The 13,623-nt window shown below is 35.5% G+C and overlaps 1 protein-coding gene across 2 annotated transcripts in view; it reads left to right on the top strand.

The window, feature by feature from the left end:
* LOC121424551 (dynein intermediate chain 4, axonemal-like) overlaps positions 1-13,623 on the top strand; it is a 33,275-nt gene that overhangs the window by 17,774 nt on the left and 1,878 nt on the right. For both annotated transcript variants that reach the window (XM_041620276.1, XM_041620275.1), the window contains exons 16-22: positions 1,717-1,858; positions 7,327-7,487; positions 8,070-8,157; positions 9,345-9,473; positions 12,189-12,286; positions 13,056-13,131; positions 13,339-13,416. In XM_041620276.1, the coding sequence (XP_041476210.1) occupies positions 1,717-1,858; positions 7,327-7,487; positions 8,070-8,157; positions 9,345-9,473; positions 12,189-12,286; positions 13,056-13,131; positions 13,339-13,416 (772 nt within the window). The remainder of the gene's footprint in view (positions 1-1,716; positions 1,859-7,326; positions 7,488-8,069; positions 8,158-9,344; positions 9,474-12,188; positions 12,287-13,055; positions 13,132-13,338; positions 13,417-13,623) is intronic.

Consider the following 13,623-nt stretch of genomic DNA (forward strand, 5'->3'; position numbering starts at 1 on the left):
AGAGGTGTTGTAGGTCAGTGGATAAGTCTTTGGACTTTGAACCACAAGGTCTGGGATTCAAATCCAAAGGCAGCACTAGCGTCCTTTGGCAAGGCGTTTAATCTACGTTTGCCACTCTCGACCCAGGTGTAGTACGTGGGTACCCAGTAGGAAGTAATTCCTTGAATGCTCAATGCGTCCGATCAGGGTAGCCTTGCTAAGGCTGGGGTAATAGTATGCAGCACTTAGAAACATTTGTATTAAGCACTTTATGAAAATTGCATATTATTATTATTATTGATAGCACACATGGGTATGTGGAATAAATATTAATTTGAAAAAAGATCTGTCTATTGACACAATATATATATGAGCTTTTATAGTGCCACTTTAGGGTGAGGGGCGAAGTTGGAAACAAATATGGCAGCCTTCATCGAAACAGGACAATATCATAACATTACAGACTAATAAATTCAAGCAAGAAACTTGAGAAATCCTATATGAAAATCATCTTTTCCTAGTTTTCTTCTGTTCTTCTAAGGTTCCAAATTTAATATCATGCAAGAAATACAATATGAATAGAGAAATTTATCAATCAGTACACCCGGTCCCTGTTTGCAACTTGGTTAACTAACATAACCTTGATTAACCACCACTAAGTTGAATGTACTCGCATTATCTGTTACCTTGTTCAAATCTAAATTAAAAACCTACCTTTTTCAAGAGAGTTTCATTAAATAAATCATGTTTGTTTCACCTGCATAGCAGAGTGAGACTATAGGCGCCGCTTTTCCGACGGCGACGGCGGCGGCGTCAACATCAAATCTTAACCTGAGGTTAAGTTTTTGAAATGACATCATAGCTTAAAAAGTATACGGACCTAGTTCATGAAACTTGGCCATAAGGTTAATCAAGTATTACTGAACATCCTATTAGAGTTTCATGTCACATGACCAAGGTCAATGGTCATTTAGGGTCAATGAACTTAGACCATGTTGGGGGAATCAACATCAAAATCTTAACCTGAGGTTAAGTTTTTGAAATGTCATCATAACTTAGAAAATATATAGACCTAGTTCATTAAACTTAAACATAAGGTTAATCAAGTATCACCAAACATCTTGCATGAGTTTCACGTCACATGACCAAGGTCAAAGGTCATTTAGGGTCAATGAACTTTGGCCATAGTGGGGGTATCTGTTGAATTACCATCATAACTTTGCAAGTTTATTGATCTGACTTTTGAAACTTGGACATAAGAGTAATCAAGTATCACTGAATATCCTGTGCAAGTTTCAGGTCACATGATCAAGGTCAAAGGTCATGTGAGGTCAATGAACTTTGGCCACATTGGGGGTATTTGTTGAATTACTATCCTATCTCTGTAAAGTGTATTGGTCTAGTTCATAAAACGTGGAAATAAGAGTAACCAAGTATCACTGAACATCTTGTGCGAGTTATAGTAGTTTTCAAAGTCAGCACTGCTGCTATTTTGAATTGCGTGATGCAGGTGAGACAGCCAGAGGCATTCCACTTGTTATATAATTTGTAGATATATTAGGTCCCCTTTTCCCATAGTAACAATTCAATCATACTTTTTGTTTACTTAACTATTTCAATAGTTTTAGTATTGTAAAGTGCAGTTGAGTATACTATAGAAATTGTGCAACATAATGCACAGTTATTATTACAGTGCTTCAACACTTCATATGGCACAATTTTCTGTTTTTCTTCTAGTGAAAGTCGTTCCAAGCATGCAGCTCCTGTCTGGCAGCTACAATGGGTTGATAAGGAAAGAGGATCCTCTAATGATGAGAGAATAGAAGTCTTAGTATCTATCTCTACTGATGGTAGAGTAACACAATGGCAAATCAGAAAGGTATGTTCTATAAAATGGCCCGTATTCTGAAGTCGGGTTTAACTTAGACTGCGGTCTAACTCAGTACTAAAATTATGGGCAGCCAAAAATTCAGAAATTCTGTTGAAATTGTATATTTCATATGTTTACTATTTTGTCTCCTTTTGCTTTCATAATGAAGAAAAATACTTCAGTCATCATTCACAGACAGATATGAACAATTTGGATGCAATGTGAGTTAATAAATTGAATGTGTACTGTTAGGGGTTTGTGCTCCAGTTGGCTCTCCATAGTTAAACCACTACTTTAAACCAGGGTTTAATTCATACCCGAGTTCAGAATACGGCCCAATGAATATTCTATTGTAGATCCAAATGTCTTGCTTGCACCCAGTGAATGAGATTGTATATTCAATCTAAGAAAATGCATACAAGTCAGATTAAAAGATCGGAGGTTGTGTGGTATTTGTGCATATATCATGGACCAGTGATGGCCTACTGGTAGAGTGCTAACAAGCAATCAGTAGGTGACAGGTTCAAGTTCCAAAGGTTCTACGACTTTTTCTCTATCGTTCAGATCAAATATGCAGTATAATTTACTACCTATAGGTGCAAGCACTAGCACAAATTTGTGACTGCAATATCAAACTTCCCCGCCAAGCTTTAACAGTTCAATGAATATTCTTATTTGTGCTATCGTAAAAAGTTACACTTGTGTTTATTTTCACTTTGTGTTTAAAAAAATCTATCCAAAATAAGGTATGCTTCAAATTAGAAAATGAATCTTGCGTGTATGAACCAGTGAATTTATAAGTTTTGAAAGTTGATAGGGATTCCACACTTCAAAGTTTTAAAATTGAAAAAGGTGTTTTCTGTATCATTTTCTTCTGAGACAAAAAAAAAACGATTTCAGATGTATAAGTGGTGCTTTGGAAGTCATAGACACAGTATTTTTATTGACTTTTCTGCTTCATTGTTTGGTCTTCTTTGCAAACTTTCAATGTTTAGAGAGTGCTGAACTCATGAAATTGTAGGTCTACATTTCATAAGCCCAAAAATAATTATGAAACAGATTAAAAGCTGAATGCCCTCAAAATTATCATCCTAGATAAGCACACATGGGCAGTTTTATTGTCTCACCTGCGAAGCAAAGTGAGACTATAGGCGCCGCTTTTCCGACGGCGGCGGCGACGGCGGCGGCGGCGTCAACATCAAATCTTAACCTGAGGTTAAGTTTTTGAAATGACATCATAACTTAGAAAGTATATGGACCTAGTTCATGAAACTTGGCCATAAGGTTAATCAAGTATTACTGAACATCCTATTAGAGTTTCATGTCACATGACCAAGGTCAAAGGTCATTTAGGGTCAATGAACTTAGACCATGTTGGAGGAATCAACATCGAAATCTTAACCTGTGGTTAAGTTTTTGAAATGTCATCATAACTTAGAAAATATATGGACCTAGTTCATGAAACTTGGACATAAGGTTAATCAAGTATCACTGAACATCCTGCATGAGTTTCACGTCACATGACCAAGGTCAAAGGTCATTTAGGGTCAATGAACTTTGGCCGAATTGGAGATATCTGTTGAATTCCCATCATAACTTTGAAAATTTATGGATCTGATTCATGAAACTTGGACATAATAGTAATCAAGCATCACTGAAAATTTTGTGCAAGTTTCAGGTCTTATGATTAAGGTCAAAGGTCATTAGGGTCAATGAACTTTGGCCGAATCGGGGGTATCTGTTGAATTACCATCATAACTTTGGAAGTTTATTGGGCTAGTTCATTAAACTTGGACATTAGAGTAATCAAGTATCACTGAACATCCTGTGCACATTTCAGGTCACATGACCAAGGTCAAAGGTCAATGAACTTTGGCCGAATTGGGTGTATCTGTTGAATTACCATCATAACTTTGAAAGTTTATGGATCTGGGCCCGTATTCCATAAACAAGATAAGATTTTTGCTTAAGTCTTAGCAATTTGTCTTAGCATTTTGCTTGTCTAAGAAATCTTCCCTAACGATATTCTATAAACTTTAAGACATTTGTCTCAAGTCAGGCGATATGGCTAAGCCAAAGTCTCAAATTCTATGACCTTCAGTGACCTTCTTAATAATAAATTGCTGCAGAGGTGATTGCAACAAACTTGCAAAAATGTCACAGAAGTTGCTTTTTCTTAAAAATTTGGATTTTATTGAAACTAATTACAACTATTGTAGTAAGAGAAGAGCATTCATCACCCATATATGGTAAGAATTTTTAATTCAAATTATCTATATTTTTGTTAATTACCAAAACATTTCAATCCCAAACCGAGTGACTTGCACAGTTTTTTGTGTATCAGTCCCATTTATTACTTTTCATGTATTGTTTGTCAAAATATAAATTGAAATATTCCTCTCGACATCTCTACTCTTAACTTCAGTTTAAGTAGACCTAGGCTCCCTTAGGGACAACCTTTTGAGACTAGTCTTGGGTCTAACATTAGGCCTAGATCTAGCCTAGGCCCAAAATCTATAATATCCGTCTGTTTGGAGGAGAATTGAACATTATTTTGACTTTTTTTTATTTTCATGAGACATGAAGGCTGCAAAATGTAACTTTATTAGACTCTAGTCTAGTGCCATAGACATAGTGGAGCAACCGACACTGAAGCTACATAAAGTACATAAAAACCTAGGCCTATATAGGCCTACCAGGCCTATCAGTATTGGTCTAGGCCTAGAACAACATTCAGGACTTAGCCTGGCTTAGCCTTACTTAGGACAGGGATAGATTTACATGCAGGACTAGAATAGATCTGACTAGGTAAAGTTAGAACAAAAGCTTCATTTCAGTCTCCGATTTTTTTTTTTGCTAAACTAACGTTACGACTACGTCTACGAATACGACACTCGACAGTCTAATTGTAACATTACTTTGGCCTAGACCTTAATCTCACCAATGTGATATGACAGTATATGTCAGAAACTTTTAAATAACTCCCAGAATAACAGAAACGACGGTTATTCATGTCTACAGTGCTAGAGTACCCATCGCTATACATTGCTTGCCAAAACTTAGATCTAGTCCTGACCTAGGCCTATATATCTATATGTAGGCCTAGATTTGGAGGAGTTTCTATTTTATACATTTTGGGGAGTTTGTTTAGATCTAAGGTTTCTAGAAAACAGGCCTGAAATAAAACCTAGACCAACAGCTCAGACTAGACTGGGGCCTAGATTTATATAAATTTACTAGATCTAGGTGGCCTAGCCTAGTATTACTAGGCCTAGTATAGCTATGCTTTCTTCTATTCATTCTAGATTCTATTTCTAGCCTAGCCGGTAGCCCTAACGCTAGGACTGGCTGATCTAGTCTACTGTTTGATCTAGAATCTCTAACGTAGATCTAGGCCTAGATCTAGACTAAATGACTAAGACTAAAAGTTACACCCTATCTAGATCTAGAAGTACAACTAACTATATAAATCTAGGTGTAGGCCTACATAGTATTAGGTCGAGATCTAAAGTGGAGACTTGTAGACTCTATCAAAATATAGATTCTAGTTCTAAAAAAAAGTAAATGTAGGCTAGTCTAGATCTATTCATCTAACATTAGGCCTGAAAAGGGAAGTGAGCTAGGGATCTAGCATTGGATTATTTCTAGGACTAAAGGATCTTGATTTAGGCTTAGGCCTACATCTAAAGCTAGGGGCTGTAGTTTGAGATCTAGAGGCCTAGCGCCCCCCCCCCCCCCCCCCCCGCAACCTCTGTCCTAAAAAATTAAAAGCTAGAACTAAGCCAAGAGCTACATGTAGTTCTCCATGTAGCCAAACAAAATTTAGCATTGACCATTGACTTAATCTTATTTTGGCGTAGATGTTTGCAGTTACATGTACCAATACAAACACATGTTTTGATGAATGAGAAAATGTGTCTTGCAGATTATTTTAGCGCAAAACCTGCATTCCATGAGCATACTGGCCAATGTCATAAAATAAGAAGTAGTTTAATCCACATCATGCTGTTTAAACATTTATTGATTTTATATGCTGTTACCATGGAAACACATTTTTCAATATATGTCTTACAGATCTAGTCTCAAAATTAATGTGTGAGCCAACTTTTATAAGAATTGGTTGAAAACTAAAAAAGCGGTTCAAACCACAAGTTTTTCACCTAATTTCATTATATTATATGTTGTTACCATGGCAACACGACTTTTGATACAGTCAAAAATATGTCTTAGACATCTTCAAGACTAATGTGTATGCCAAATTTTAGGAGAATAGACCAGTTGAAAACTGATGAAGTAATTCAATCACAAGATTTTCATTTATTTTTGGTATTTTTTTTGTTACCATGGCAACACAATTTTTTATATAGGCATAAAATATGTTTTGCACATCTTCACATCAAGACTAATGTTTGTGCCACATTTAATGAAAATTGGTTAAAAACTGAGGAAGTAGTTGGAACAGCAAGATTTATACATAATTTTTGCCAATATATACCGTTACCATGGCAACACAATTTCCGACACATGCATAAATGTGTCTTGCACATCTTTTCCTCAAATACAATGTGTGAGCCAACTTTCATGAGAATTGGTAGAAAATTGGCCATAATATATTGTTACCATGGCAACACAATTTCTGAAAAAGAAAAACATCTTCCACCTCCTTACCTTAAGACCAATGTGTGTTCAAAATTTTATGAAAATCGGTTTAAAAAATGAGGCAGGAGCTCGAAATGCAATATAGGTATAAATTCTAAAATTTTGTTGTCTGAATTACCTTGAAACTAATACAATTAAGACAACTCACAGCTGTCTTAAAGTTAGGGCTAAATTCTTAGCCATGTTGTATTTATGAAATACAGAATCTGCAGTTTTAAGAAAAGTTACTTAGCCATTCATCCTATATCTGTCTTAGTTGCGCAAAACCTCTTAGCCATATTCTAAGACAAAATTCTTAGCCAATTCTTTATGGAATACGCATTTTGGCTAAGAATTTTATCTTAGACAGAAAATAAGACAAAATGCTTAGATTTTTTTACTTAAGCATGCTTATCTCGTTTATGGAATACGGGCCCAGATTCATGAAACTTGTACATAAGAGTAATCAAGTATCACTGAATATCCTGTTTGAGTTTCAGGTCACATGATCAAGGTCAAAGGTCATGTAAGGTCAATGAACTTTGGCCATGTTGGGGTTTTTTGGTGAATAACCATCATATCTCTGTAAGTTTATTGGTCTAGTTCATAAAAAGTGGACATAAGAGTAACCATGTATCACTGAACATCTTGTGCGAGTTAGAGTAGTATTCAAAGTCAGCACTGCTGCTATATTGAATCGCGTGATGCAGGTGAGACGGCCAGAGGCATTCCACTTGTTTGTAAAAGCTTGGGAAAATATCCATCAGTTGAGATAGTATCGCATTTGTTTTGCTCATTCCCAAGAAATAACAAATTTGTATTTCTTTTTAAACCTTCAGGGATTTGAGAGCGCTGAACTCATGAAATTAAAGAAGACTGCAAAAGCTGCTAAGAAACAAGCATCGCAAGCCAAACAAGATCAGAAAGAGAAGGGAGAAGCCTTCATTACAAGACAAGCTGCTGGATTCTCATTTGATTTCTATCCGAAGGATAGCAACATGTAAGTCTCTTGTCTTATTAAGATTTGTGATGATGCAATCAATATCAACTATAGAAAGCAAGCAATGAAAATCCATGCAATCACTGGATCAGTTGCATCTGCCTGTTCAAAGTGTTTTGTGAATATGATATCTCATTGATTCGGCCAATCAGCAGGCTCCTTTTAGTTTGGATAGAACATATACACCCAGTCTATTTTTAAGAAGTATTACATCAATGTCTTTCCATGGTTGAGCATGATGGGAACTCTTTGTTAGACAGGGCCCAGAAGTATATGAAATTATATTTTTCATTAAAAATTTTGTTGTTCATTCATTGGATTGGATTAAAAATTGTTATATGTCATTTTATGTTTAGCTGTACTAACTTGAAATGATACATTTTATTGTTTTTAATAGCATGGGTTTAAGCTCAGTATAATGCACCAATCAGAAAAATAAATGGGATAAGTCATGCCTAGGGTTCACTTATAGATAATTAAAACTTTTTTTTCAAAGGGATCTACTGGTTTGATTCATTTGGAAAAGCTCAGGTTATTTTGCAGACAACATATTTTTACAAGGTTTCTTCTTTTTTTCTACAGATATCTTGCAGGTACAGAGGATGGTCTAATTCACAAATGTTCATGTTCTTACAATGAACAATACTTGGATACATACAATGGTCATACAGTAAGTTTGTTGTAAACTTCCTTCTTTCTTTCTAGTTTTAAGGGAAAAATATTTTGTCAGAGTGCCGAGAATAGTACTTTGACACTGTCATCAACATCAACACCATCATCGTCATTATTATTGCTATAAAAAGGGGTTGAATCAATTTTTGTCTCACCTGCGAAGCAGAGTGAGACTATAGGCGCCGCTTTTCCGACCTGAGGTTAAGTTTTTGAAATGACATCATAACTTAGAAAGTATATGGACCTAGTTCATGAAACTTGGCCATAAGGTTAATCAAGTATTACTGAACATCCTATTAAAGTTTCATGTCACATGACCAAGGTCAAAGGTCATTTAGGGTCAATGAACTTTGGCCAAATCGGGGGTATCTGTTGAATTACCATCATAACTTTGAAAGTTTATTAGTCTAGTTCATTAAACTTGGACATATGAGTAATCAAATATCACTGAACATCCTGTGCGCGTTTCAGGTCACATGACCAAGGTCAAAGGTCAATGAACTTTGGCCGAAGTGGGTGTATCATTTGAATTACCATCAAAACTTTGAAAGTTTATGGATCTGATTCATGAAACTTGTACAAAAGAGTAATCAAGTATCACTGAACATCCTGTGCGAGTTTCAGGTCACATGATCAAGGTCAAAGGTCATGTAAGGTCAATGAACTTTGGCCATGTTGGGGTTTTTTGTTGAATAACCATCATATCTCTGTAAGTTTATTGGTCTAGTTCATAAAAAGTGGACATAAGAGTAACCATGTATCACTGAACATCTTGTGCGAGTTAGAGTAGTATTCAAAGTCAGCACTGCTGCTATATTGAACCGCGTGATGCAGGTGAGACGGCCAGAGGCATTCCACTTGTTTTTTAATGAAGACCCTACACCACAACTTCTTGCTAATCTCCGTAAGGGGATATGAAGTATGTTTTGCCATGTGGCCTATGGGTTTTGATACTCATGCCATGCAGAATGTAGTTTCTTGTCTGTCTGTCTCAAAACATAAAGTTCAACCTTGGTCCTTTTTCATTGAAACTTTTATATCACTGACATTCTGTTATTGATAATTACTGTGAAATACTTGCTTTCGATTAGATAATAAGCTATTTTGCAAACTGGAACCAGTTGGTCATGTAGTAAAACTATGGAATTCAGTAGTCAATCTCCCTCAAACCATTCAAAATTTCAGGGTCCAATCTACAAGATTCGCTGGTCACCATTTATCAATGATATCTTCTTGAGCTGTAGTGCCGACTGGAGTCTTCGTCTCTGGATGCAGGATCGTCTTCAGCCCGTTCTTAACTTCTTTTCATCCACGGTAAGTCACAATAGTCATTCAACTCCAATATTTTCAATGGGCCACATGTAGCTCAAACGGGAGAAAAATATTAAAAGAGTACAATAAATGTATAAAACCAGAGAGAGGGGAATCGAGGCCTTGGATTGATTGGAGCGTTTCATGAAAGCATAAATCAGACATTTAATCGGATAGTTATTAGAGTAAGAGTGCTTCCTAGCCAATCAAAAATATAAAAAAATTGTAAGATCTGACAACTTGTAAACATTTTTTGTGTGACAAGTTGTTGAATCTGACAAACTTTCCTGGATTTTGATTGGCTAAGAAGCACTCTTACTCTGGTAACTGTCAGGTAAAATGAGGATCTGTCGGATGAAAGGTCTGACAAGTCCTTTCATGAAACACTCCCCTTGCCACCGTTATTGTTCGTATAAAAGGCAGGCTGCATCCTCGCAGGTTTAGTATATCTGATTTGGTGGTTTGCTGAAGCTGTTGACTTCAAGTTAAGAAAGTCATTGTAACTGTTTATTAAATTTCACCTTTTTATTTTATTGTGTTTAGCAATGAATTTGTGTATAATAATCATTCATCTTTCTATTGATTAATCTCACCTTTGTTATGCAATATTAATAGCCATATTTATAATCCATGTCTATATTAGAATCAAAATACTGACGTGCTTGTCATCACTTCAAACATTATTCATTTTTGTAGCTCTTTAAATCATATATTTATTTGTCACTCAACACTTCACCCACAGATATTGCATTGGAGCTCACAATCATATATATCCATTTCCATCTCATTTCTAATTCATAGTAATCGAACTCTTCATTCATTCACAACTGTAATTCATTCTGCATAAAACTATTTACCTGAGAAAACTCTGGTAAACACTGAAAACTAAGGTTAGTCGGATTTCTGCCATTGAGTTTAACACATGGAAAAAACTCCGGTAAAAACAACCTGAGTTTTCTCAGGTAAAAAGTTTTATGCAACGGGCCCCTAGAGAGTGTTTCATCATCATCATTATGTTTTTATCCTCCAAGTTGTCAAATATGACAACTTTCCCTGATTTATATTGGCTGAGAAAAACAGATTGTTTCCTGACACCTGACCAATAACTATCATATGATCATCCTACATATTCAAATCACTTTTGCAAGATTTCTGATATATATGTACTTACATTTCATTTGTGTACTGCTCTACAAACATGCACTTTTTGGCACATTTTAATCCCTTCTAAGGACCATGGGCCGGTAAAGTATTTTCTATTCATTCCAGGAGTTTTTATAGTAATTAGCTTAGGTTTTATAGGGATAGAATTCATTATAGACCAGTATGTGATTGGAAAATATATGTTTGAGTAATAGTATTCTGTTAATCATACACCCTCCACATTAATTAAACAAAAAAAATGTTATTCAGCTTCATGAGATTATAATCTTATGCCGAATCAAATTTGATTAAATTCTGACATTGATATTCCTCTTTCTAACAGTTATCTTGTACATAGAAAAGTTATGCTTAATCATAGAGAAAATATGTCATATTAACAATTACTCCGAAATGTTTAAAAACAAAATCCATGCATGTATGATTTGTTTAATGTTCATTAACTTCTTTGTGATCATCATCACGATATTATGTAACCTTCGTGATAACATAACATTAAACTAACCATACGAATAACCATATAAAACCACACCTTTTCTGGGAACGAACAGTATTTTTGTCATTTTGTGCATAATACTAACATGTCTGGTGCTTCCTTCTGTAAACCTTAGTCTATTTGATCAGTTATGACATTTAGCCTTACTTATTTGAGACAGTGAGTTTGATATCCATGTTCTTGTTATTTTTTCAAGTACATTTTGAAGAGGAAGGAGCAAAACATAATAAAGTTTATCAAGCTAAAAGGGATGTTATCCGATCCATGTTTCAATTAATAAACAGAAAAGATGGTATAGATCTATGAATTCCTGTATACAGTTGATGCACATGGATGTCAAAAATAATTTCCCCCTTTGATATCTGATATGTTCCTCCTTTTTTATCTTGTGTGATATTCCTTTCTGTACTTTTCCTCTCAGGTTCACTTTGATTATGTGCAATTTGTTAAAAAAGATCCAGTAAAAAATCCAGTAAATTATTTCGGAAATTTTATTAGTTCATCTAGTATTGAATTGTTTTCATTGGTTGAAATAATACATGTAGATGTAGTTATTTTGAAAACCTGCTTTATTTCTTATTCATTTACTCATAAAGAGAAACGTTACAAAGTTGGATGGTTTCACTCATTTAGAACTTTATCATCTCATTTTGACTATCAACAAATATGGAAATTGCTACGAAAAAGGGGTATTTCTTGACATGTCAGAGCAAGACTATTATTGTGACATGTTTGTTTGCCAGATATGGACAATGGTACAATGATTCTGTTGAAGATAAAACCAAAGCTTTTAGGAGAGCTTGTCATTTTACAGAAACAAGTATGTTATTTCAATACAAGTAAAAGTTTTAGAGCTAATTTCTTTGGAAAAGCTTTTGATTTGTGAAGAGATCGTAGTTGTATAAACATTCAAAAGTTATAAAGGATATACTTCGTAAATTTACCTGTTAGCATATTCTAGGGAACATCATTTTAAATGCATAATAACTTTGTTCATTATTTATTACATAAAGACCCTATGATGATTGATTGTGATGTATAATTTGATTGTTCCATTTTAGAAAGCTGTTATGGACGTTTGTTGGTCACCTACATCACCTACTGTCTTTGGATGCGTCAACGAGGGTGCTGTTGAGATATGGGATTTGAGTGTAAATACGTAAGTGTTTATGAGGTAGTATTTATGACCCGGGGGGGCCACTTCCATTCACGAGTGGATACCATGCGCGACCATGGGGTCTCGAAAAGCACCCTAAACACGTAATTTCCATATTCTGAAAATGCACCCCTTATCAAGTATTGGCGTGTGAAACCCTACCCTTAACAAGTATTGGAAACAAAACGATACTCTTGTCAAATATTCCCTGAAATGAACCCCTAAACAAGTACAGGAATGTTTTATTGTTACGGGTCCTTCGGTCGCCGGCTTTACCTTATTTGGTTTAGTACGACCCACCTCCACCTCGGGCAAATCAGACTCTAAACACGAAATGTTGGGGCAAAAAGGACATCCTTTATAAATCATTTTAATTTTGTTTTATCATCCCCGCAAATTCGACCCTAAACACGTAATTTTCCGAGCGAAATAGATACCCTTTTTTCATTATTTTTGTGTTTTTGACACCCTTTTCACGTTACGTACGTAACGTGCCCTATCGTGAAAAAGACATCCTTTTTACGTGTTTTTTGGTCGCGCATGGTATCCACTCGTCAATGTAAGTGCCCGCCCCCCCCCCCCCCCCCCCCCCGGGATTTATGAATAAGAAAAATTTAGTGAGTGATCACATATATTGGGTCAGACATGTACATGGTATGGAAATGCCCTCCATTTGAATCTTTGAATCAATCAGTGTTTATTTATTAATTTTGATGCCTCAATTATTTATTCTTATTATTTTTGTGATACCTTTTTTTATTCCTATTCCTAGATTGGATCCTATAATTGTAAATGTCCCTGCTCCCGGTGTGAAGCTCTCCTGCCTGACATTTGCCTTTAATTCTGATGTGAGTATGAGCATTCTTTGATTGCATTGAAAGGCCATTTCAGTAGATATTCACCAAGTTCTCATATTCCATGTAATTCTTGAGAATTTTCTATTTTCTGATTTTTCTCTATTGATTCAAGTCAACATTTTTCTGAGGTGGACTTGACCTTTAATTGATTAGCAACTCTTCTATAACTAGCGTATCTTATTTCCTTTCCATCTCTAGTGTATTCTTGTTGGTGATAGCGAGGGTCAGGTCTCTGTTTATCAGCTCAGATGTATGCCTCCAGTTGAAGACGACCAGGTAAGAAGCTATTACAAGATACAACCAATCTCAACCATTAGTCATTGAAGACTATGGATATGGCCAGTTCCCCCAAGTCTGCGCACACGCGTAAATGCACGATTCTAGTGAAAGAAGATACGCGACAAACTCAGACTTTACACATGCAATACATAGACAGATATTCATTAAAAATCCGACTCAAAATGGTTGGAAAATAATGAATTT

Source organism: Lytechinus variegatus, chromosome 11, assembly GCF_018143015.1.
Source record: "Lytechinus variegatus isolate NC3 chromosome 11, Lvar_3.0, whole genome shotgun sequence".
Taxonomy (NCBI): Eukaryota; Metazoa; Echinodermata; class Echinoidea; order Temnopleuroida; family Toxopneustidae; genus Lytechinus; species Lytechinus variegatus.